Below are 9,726 nucleotides of genomic sequence, written 5' to 3' on the forward strand. Positions count from 1 at the left end.
CAAATTGTATTATGCTAGAAATAAATTGTTATTTAGTTCAAATGTTCTTGAAATAGGATTGTATTTTGATATAGAACTTCCTCCTTTATAGTTCTCCACATGATTCACCAGCATAAGACATGGCAGAAAATACAAATCAGATTTGCAGAAAGTGTCCAGGGGCAGTAATCCCGCATAAAACACCAGTAATGGAATCACTATTTCCATTGCCTGTTGAAAGTATATATCCCCATTTCCCTATTTAAAATAAACCTAAAATTAGACATCTTTGCCATGCATTTTTTGTTGCTGTTTCAACTGAGAGGACAAAATTTGTTTGGATAGGTTTCTTGGAAACAGAAAAAGTGTATGGGTCATAGCAGTTCTCTTCCCATTTCATCATTTGCAGTTGGGAATGACGCCAACAGCTAAAAATAATTCCATAAAAATAAATGTTTTACAAATACATGCTAACAAACTCTCAGCCCTTTTATGCCAATATTCTGCCCTAGTAATACCATTTATCATTATGAGTCCATAATTGGCTGCTTCAGAACAGCACAAAACTTTCATGGAAAGAAAACAGCAACCATATACCTTCGTGCAAAATTTGTAGGTCAGATTTTAAAGTGGCCTGAAGATATTACCATGGTCGATAGTCACTCCCTGAGCCTGATTAACATTTGAGAGCCCCTTCGACTACAGTTACATTTACAACACACATTACTAGACACACCAGGGTATATCCAGCTTATCTACATATCTACTAATTTATGCTTGTTTCACCAACCTTGCCTGGGTGCTTTCATTCTTAACACAAGAGGCTTGTTTTGCCATATCACTATCACAAAGAACCCCAAAGAAAACCAAAATATAGGCCAAGTATGTCACAATGTATAAACAGAACTTGGGAAATCACAGTGTAAGCTGTTCTTGGATTTCTGGCAAATGAAGCTGAGCCACTGACTTCCCACTGGTGAATACTGAGTTCACATGTGAAAAAGAGGTACCAGATTTAAAAATCATTTAAATAATCTGTTTTAAACTCACTGTCATTTAGATAATCAAGAGACACCCCTAGTTCCCCAGTTGGTTGTGAATAAAGGTCTAAGCAGACCATGTGGTGTTTTTAGATTCCTCTAGTAGTAATATATTAATACCTTTAAATGCTCTAGCATTCCATCTTTAAACTTCTGTACCACTTAAGGGTTTTTTAGAAAATGTATTTGGGCTTTAAAAGGAAAATACAATAAACTGCAAAGGAGTATAGTAAAAAAATCCTGGAAAATACATTTTTCCCCTGAAAATATCTTTCTCTGCCCCCTCTATTTTTGTAAGGTCCTGTACTTATTCCTCACATAAATGAGAGCAGCATAAGAAAAGGTATTACCCTTTCCAAACCTGTCATACACAGAAATACAAATAAACACAAACAAGTGGCATCAACTCATCTGAATTTTATGGAAACCACAGGCCTTTCACCATAAAGGCAGTAGACCATAAAATACAAACAGAATCAGTACAATAAATTAGAGAAGCAAATCACAGATTACAGACATCATAGACAGATGAATGATCAAGAAAACACAGCAGTTAGAATTTTGGTCATCCAAGTTTTGTCATATACCCAGTCCTGTGTTCTTCTGTCCCACTAACCTGGGCATGGCTCCTCAAAGCCAATACACAAGTGGTTAATTAAAACAACCACAAATGCTGCTGCTAATTCCCACAGAAAGGTGTGTTGTAGCAATATGGGATATTATCCATGCATCTTGCTTCTTCATGGAAGGCAAGAAAGTAGCCTGCCTTCTTGGTTATGAATGTGCTTCATATACTGATCTGCAGGTAAGTCTGTCCTTAACTAAAGTTGTAAAGATATCTTGAAACAGCTGATGCTTGGGATGCTTGCTAAAATTTCTCATTCTTGTAGGTCACACTAAAAAGAAAGAAAAAAAGAAAAATGGTGAATTACAAATTAACTTGCCACAAGACAGTTTTGCTCTGCTACAGCTTAACATTAGCAACAAAAACTAAGAAATGTCATACCAGCAGTTACCACAGAATAACACAATTTCAGATTGCCAGACATTAACAGTCTGTCTCATGCATAATTTGGGACTATCAGAATGGTATAACTTTTCCAGCATTTTAAATGAGTTTATTAACTCTCACTAGTATACTCTGCTGAGTGGGAAAGGTTGAAACTTACAAAGGCAGGAACATAAACAGGTTTAAAAATTAGAAGTACGTAATTCTCATCTCAAATACTGGATTAACATGAAAAGTACAAGTAAATAGTACATATGTAAAAATACAAATGCCTTCAACACCTCAACAAGGTGATACCCTTAGATACATAAAGGTATCTCTCGTTCAGGGATATGAGAGTGTCATCATCAGCTTTAAATTATTTTTACCTAAATTTCTCAAGCTCAACAGCTTCTGTTGATTCTTGGCATTGACCATTGGACTGCTGTTCATCCTTTTGACATTTTGCCAAGTTCTTGTCACAGTGGTTTGACCACTTTCAATATACATAGCTGGAAGCTAAAGAGGGATAGTAGTCATGAGGCAAATGCTGCAATTTAAGTTTTCTGAGAATATTATCATGCCAAAGTACATTTTCTCAAGTTCTGACTTGAACTTTGGACCTAAAACTTGCCATTCTAGAATACCCACACCTCCTCTGGAAAACAACACTGATGTGGTAGAAAAGGGATGCAAAGCAAGACTAAAAAACAAGTACTGAGAGGTAAGTAAAGGTGAAGAAGGACATCTTTTTAAATTTATGATATCAAAGCTTGACAAAATCTGCAACACATGCTCATTATCTGTGTTTCTTACCTGTCCCAACTCCACAACTGCACAGCCTTCACATTCTTTTTAGGTTGTACAACTCACATGTTTCAGCTTTCTGCTCAGAAGCAATTCCAGGCCTCTAACCAGGTAGAAAGTGCATAACTCCTACCTCACATGGATGAATCCTTTAGTCATTCTGTCATATCTTTTTACAGAATTGAAAGGGAGAAAATGTTCTGTGATTCCAAAGACTCACACCCAAAATCATGCGTTGGTTTTCTTTGCTTCAAATGGCAAATACAAGCTTTACTAAGTGAGCTGAGGTGAAGGAGATTTGACTTTCTCCTGTAAGTTGGTATTTAAGCCCTGGATATTTTTAGCTGAGGTGTTATTCTTCAAGGACAAATTGTTTAAGGTTAAAATGCCAATCTTATTTTATATTCTGTACCACTCTCCCCCATGCTGTTACTCACACATCTTTAAGCCTACCTTCGTGTGACATTGTGAAAGGGCACAGAGGAAAAAAAATCTGCTATGCTACTTTAATATATGCAACAATAGCTGGATAAAACCTGCTCAAGATACAAAATAAAGCAATTTTAATTTTTTCCTGTTAAAATAAAAAATATGGTATAGTAGAATGGGAAATGGATCAGTTTTGTTCTTTTACCCATTCTAAAAGTGATTTGTGCCACATGGAAGGTCTAATGTTGCCAAGAAAAAAGAGACAAGATGAAAGACATCTTCTATTCAAGATTTTGCTAACATGTTTTATTCACTATAGTACTTAATGTTCTAAGCATATGCCAGAAACCATAATCACCATTAATTATAATTCTAAAGCACATTTAATAACAGTTATTGAAAAATACCTGTTAGTTCCTTGACTGAACACCTAAGAGAGACTGAAGCCTTTTTAGATCAGAATAATCCCTAGGAAAAAACCACAACAGTGTGTGTTAATAGTTACATAAAAGTATTTCCATAAGTGTAAAAAAGGTCAACAAGCAACAATGCTACTGACAGAAAATAAAGTTTTCTGTCGTTGCCTGGTGTCCACTTTTGCGTACAGAAGAATTCACAGCTTCTCCAGAATGCCTTAAGTCAACATAGGTGTAAATAAACTTTGTGACCAGAGTAACAGTTGTCATGTTTATACTGCACTTCAAATTGAAGCATTCTGCTTTGGCAGCCAGTGTAAATTCCACACAAGTCCCACTGAAGTTCAAAGTAAAACATCAGATACTACACCTCATAGAGATCCCAGGAGGCTTTTGTTTTTATTGCTTTTTCTGTGCTCTTCAACTTTTTGTCCTGATCAGGCATTGTGTATCATTATTATCATGATGGGGTTAAAAACTCTTTTCCTTAAAAGCAAAGTAGATACAGAGAATTATATCACTGCAGCAAAAGGAACACATGTTTACTTACAGAATCAACCGATACTGGTTTTAGGAAAAAAAAAAAAAACCAACTTTGCCATTTTCTCAGCATGAAGCCTTGGACATTATATCAGGATATCCTTTGAAATTCCAGATATTAATAAGAAAGCTTTTAACTTAACATACAGAAACCTTGGTTTTCCAACACATGCATAGACAATACTGTCTTGCTCTTTCATGTATTTTTTTATTATGACTTTTCCTTTTATTTCATCTTCTTGCCATTATTTCTCTCTGTGAATTGGCTGCTTATGTTAGAGCAATGCTTACAGGCTAACATCAAGGTTGTCAACAACAAGCTGTTGTCCAGGCAACAGAGAATTTATAGTTTTATTATCCAAATAAACAAGTCAAATGAAGGGTAGAAAAAGGAGGTATCTGACAAAAAAATGAGATGCATACAGTGAGTTGAGAGATGTGATTCTCTCCCTCTCCTTGACTCTCCTGAGACCCCACCTGGACTACTGCATGCAGCTCTGGGGCTCCCATCAGCACAATAGGGACCTGCTGGAGTGAGTCCAGAGGGCTACAAAGGGGATCAGAGGTCTGGAGCACCTCTCCTGTGCTGAGAGGAGGGGGTTGTTTGGCCTGGAGAAAAGAAGGCTCCAAGGGAGATATCCAGCAGCAGCCCACTGCCTAAAGGGGTCTACAAAAGAGTTGGAAAGGGACTTTTTACATGGGTATGTGGTGTTAGAACAAGGGGATGATGACTTTATACCAAAAAAGTCAGGTTTAGATTATATATCAGGAGGAAATTCTTTACTGTGAGGGTGATGAGGTACCAGAACAGCTTGCCCAGAGAAGTTGTGGACATCCCTGAAGTGTCCAAGGTCAAGCTGGATGGGGCTGTGATCAATCTGCTATATAGTTACAGGTACCTCTGCCATGGCAGAGACTTGGAACTCAATGATCTTAAGGTCTCTTCCAACCTCAACCATTCTGTGAATCTATGACCACACAGTCTGTCAAAGAATAACAGAAATTTTCAGCAGTTTTGAATCTTGGCCTTCTCAATGTCTTATACCAAACCTATCTGCTTTCCTTGCAGTGGGACACACAGCTTCTTTCCAGATGAGCAGATCTGTATGGCATGGCCTCATCAGGGCCATTAGCACACATTAAATCCCTGCATAAAAACATTCAATCTGTAGGTCTGACTTCCCATAAAAGCCCTGACCTACTCACTTTCACAGTACACAACACCTGTTCACTGAAAATCTTCTAAAGCCCTAGAAAAATACAGAAAGACGTGGAAAGAGGATATTCAAGAGGAATCTCTTGCTGCAACAAAAGCAACTATATTGATATAGATCCTTCTCTGAGTGAAAAAAAAAGAATGGTCAGGCACAGGCTGGGGCTGTAGAATTACCCTGGAGAATTACATACAGCTGTAGCATAATGGTAGAGCACTTTCAATTTAAAAACCATAGATATAATACTGCTGTCTGATCCTTTCCACCTATTTTACTGTTCACTAAACATGGACTGTTTGGATGTTCCCTTTGGTGTGTCCTTAAGAGGATTTTCTGTATCAAACCTGATGGCCTCCTTTTCTTGCTGTGCAGTGTTGAATTCCTCAGCTACTGATTTTTACTTCTCCTCCTCATAAAGGCAAAGAAGAAGAAGAAAACTGGTCATGAAACAAAAGCATTGTAAACTACCAGAAGCTGCTCCTTCCCAATGAACATCAGAGTCATTCTTCCAGTTATACAATCTCACATCACAGAACTACCCAAAATGCAACTATTGACAGTATGAACTCGTGCACTGTATTAAATCCATGTCTAGTCTTTTAAACAAGCCTTTATCCTACTACAGGGAATCATTGATCTGGATCCACAAGAAACTTCTCTCCTCTCTTCCATGTATCTGCTCAAGAAGGTTATTAAAAAACATCCCAGAATACTTTTGTGGCACCAGTTATTACCAGGGAATGAATATAGAGGATTTGTTCCACCATTCAGCAGACAAAACCACTGAGTTCAGACTAAACTGATTGCAGTTTGCTCAAAGCATTTATTTCCTTTGCTTCAAGAGCATTAAAAGTTGAGAGAAGCCATGCACATTGCTAAGCACATTAAGAATCCTAAGGAGTAAGAATTTCCATGTATTATTTCAGTGACATTCTTATATCATCTCCCCAGTACCCTGTCCATTTGGAATATTACTGAGGCATGACACAATGCAATAAGCACCTCACATTTGCACAGTGGGAAATACTGTGAAACTCACAAATTGTCTACTTGACCATGAGTATCTGTGCACAAACAACAGATTTCAACCAAATAAAGAACAACCAAACCACACACAAATAACTTGTTCATAAGCAAACAGAGTTAAACCTTAAAATTTTTAGCATCCTGTGAAATCCTTGGGTTAACTCTCCAAACCACAAAGAGCAGGATTCCCACTATGGCTAAAATTTAATCCAGAACAGTTAGGTCTTAGTGATTATTTAGAACATTTTACAACTGTCAACCAAACTTACTTTAGGGCTGCCATTCCAATTCTAATGCTACCTTGGTAAAGATGAAACAGAATAACAGATGACAAATATTTTAAAGGTTTGTTGCCATTACAGATCTAAAAGTGCCTGTGCAAAATTGAACCTGATAAACATCAAGCCACATTCCCTTCACTGCTGCTGAGAAAGAATGAAGGGACACTGGTCACTCAAGGATACAACACTCATCCAGCTCTGAGGACTCACCCTAAGGTTACTCCTCTGTTTCCTAGAGGCCAACAAGTCAGCACAGGTCAGGAAGCCCTGCAGGAAAGAGGCCAGCTCTGGCCACAAACTGACCCTGCAGTGACCTCTTTAGTCTGTCAGCCCAGCATTATCTCAGATGCACTGGACTGGGAAACCTGATTCAGGTTAGAAATAATCTCTCCTACTTTAGCCCTGATTGCCTTGTCTCCAAAGCACTTCTACTGTACAGGGGCAGGGACAACATGCAGAAAGGAGGATTTATCCATGCAGCTTAGAATGTTATGCCCTTCACCTTACTACAGAGATTAGACTAATTAATTAACAGCCAGCTGCCAGTGAAAATGGCTTTCCCCATTCCTTCCCTTCCACCAGCAATTCTTCTCTACTTCTTCAGCTGATCTGACCCAAACCTGAGCCAGTTTAGAGAGCTAAACACATAGAAAACAATACACTTCCATTTATATTGTTACTTTCCTACCAATTTAGCTCACTGGTACAGATGAGTGCCCCTGCTGACAGGGCAGGAATGCACAGGTGTAAATCAAGGGAGAAGAGCAAAAAGCCCCTTCCATCAGTAGCCAGTCATTAAATCAGGTAGGTATATTAGCACCGTGAGTGAGGGGCAGACAAACAGAAACAACTCTATTTTCCTTCTATCAGCCAGAAACCTGAGAGAAAAGAGACATTAATATTTCCTTACCTATTCTCACAGTTATTTGACTTTCTTGAAGTCACCAAATAAGTTCTCACCCCGTGTTTCTTCTTTACTTGTGCCAGCAGAAATTTCCGTGGATTCCATGGAGCCAGGCTATTCACTGTCCTCATAACTATCCCCCTGCTATGACACCAGCCATGAGGAATGTGTAAGAAACAGACCAAACAGCACTCACTAGTTGTGCCAAATAAAAACTGAGATCAGACAACTCTTTTGAAGAAGAGAGACACATTAAGAGAAAAATGCATTTACAGCACAGTCTCATTTAATTCCATTTAAGACAGTGGAATTAGAGCAATAGTAATGCATTCATTTTAACTGGGGATAATTACATTCAATTACACAGGAAGAGAGATGCATTCTGATAGCACTAGAATGCAGGACAGGACAAGAAATGCTCCAAGAACCCCGTCAGAAATGAAAGAATCCACATGATGAGAAACAGGAGACAAAGGAATTACCCCAGACTTGATCTGTGGCCCAGTCTAGTATCTGTCCCAGATGACATAAGCACATAAGATTAAGAAGGTAAAAACAAGACCACAAAGAAGTGTTGGAGGATGAATCTACCCCCACTGACTACAGTGTAATGGTCTCTTCAACAAGAAGATGTCTCACATTCCTTATAATCTTTATTAGCAATAACTAGCGCATATGGATAGTTTGTAAGCCAACTAGTTTCTAGATTTTCCCTTGAACACTTTTCTTAATCACTGCAGTGGCTGAATTCCACTGTCTAATCATACACAGGATAATAGGCTTAGGGTGGATAAAGAAGCAGTAGATATGGTGGCTTTAATAAGACTTTTGATGCTGTTGCTGGATAGGAATGTATCTAATACCCCATCTAATACCGTAATCTGGGTCAGATGAAGGTCAGGTGAAAATTCACTTCCTAAAAGAGAAATTAGAAATATATTACTGTTGAAACAGAAATTTATTTCAAACATGGCCAAAATAATCCAAAGGAAGCATCAAAGGTGATGAAAAATTCCCAAAAGGTACTTTTCCTTATCCAGTCTGCTGGGGAAAAAAGGGACTTCTGGCTGGCTTCCCCTCTTGTTCTCAAAGAGCATGGCAGTCATAACAGATCCCCACCGGTGATAGCCTATGTCTAGGAAATTGAACCCACACAGCCAATGTTTGAAGAATATTTCTTTCATTTCATTAACTGAATCAATATGGAAATCCATGTGTTTCTTACACACAAAAACTTCCACACACATATATATGTCTCAATCTTTCTTTAATTACTTCTTTGGAGATTCTCTAAAGGTTAACAAGAGTAAGGTCCTTCTTGTTTTCCTGACAAATGAAAACATTTAAGCTACTGCTGTTTTGGGATTCTTTGTCTTTCGCTTTTTCTGTTTTGTTTTCCCTCTGTACCACCTCACTCATTCCATAAATGGCCAGGCCTATTCTCAGATTGCTGGGTCCACCAAATGTCAGTTTCTTGGTTAATTTCCAGAGCGAAAGTTTGCCTAAATCCATCTTCTTAAACAGCAGTTCACATATGGAAGGAAAAAAAAAGAGGGGATTTCTGAGGTCTAGTGAGCAGCTCAGGTCAGTATCAACTCGAGAGTAACACGTATCTCTTTGAAGTTCACCCCCTCCGTTCTCACTACCAAGCAGACCTTTATAGGGAATTGTACCGCCATTCCTCAGAGCCTCTGGAAACCACGAGATTGTTCAATGCCTACTGAGAGCCCAGAGCTGGTGAAGGAGCAGGGCTGTGGAGGACGTCATTAAGCGGAACGGGAGGAGGATGGGGACATTGCACCGCCTTCCCTGCCCTTGACTGGACTCTCCCGTCCCAGCGCTGCGTTTTCCGGTGTTCCCGTCCCGCTCCCCGCGGTCCCTCAGCCGCTCCCCCCGCCCCGCCTCCACTCCGCCACCCGGCTACGACGACGCTCGCTCCGCCGGGACAGAACCCCTCGGCCAATCGCCTCACCTCTTCTTGGCCCGCCAGCCAATCGCAAGCCGCCGTGCTGCGAGGCCCGGCGCCGTTGCCATGGGCACGGGAAGCCCGGGCCGGGCCCGCCCCCAGCGCCCCTGGGCAATGAAAACAGAAGCGGCCCCAA

At 39.6% G+C, this 9,726-nt stretch overlaps 1 protein-coding gene across 1 annotated transcript in view; it reads right to left on the reverse strand.

Moving 5' to 3' along the window:
* NEK10 (NIMA related kinase 10) overlaps positions 1–4,104 on the reverse strand; it is a 78,107-nt gene extending 74,003 nt beyond the window's left edge. Inside the window, 7 exon segments of the mRNA XM_054514329.1 lie at positions 1,818–1,899; positions 1,901–1,915; positions 2,397–2,463; positions 2,466–2,526; positions 3,651–3,711; positions 4,030–4,058; positions 4,060–4,104. Of these exon segments, the coding sequence (XP_054370304.1) occupies positions 1,818–1,899; positions 1,901–1,915; positions 2,397–2,463; positions 2,466–2,526; positions 3,651–3,711; positions 4,030–4,058; positions 4,060–4,104 (360 nt within the window).
* Positions 4,105–9,726: the final 5,622 nt, after the last annotated feature.

This window comes from Molothrus ater, chromosome 1 (assembly GCF_012460135.2).
Source record: "Molothrus ater isolate BHLD 08-10-18 breed brown headed cowbird chromosome 1, BPBGC_Mater_1.1, whole genome shotgun sequence".
Classification (NCBI taxonomy): domain Eukaryota; kingdom Metazoa; phylum Chordata; class Aves; order Passeriformes; family Icteridae; genus Molothrus; species Molothrus ater.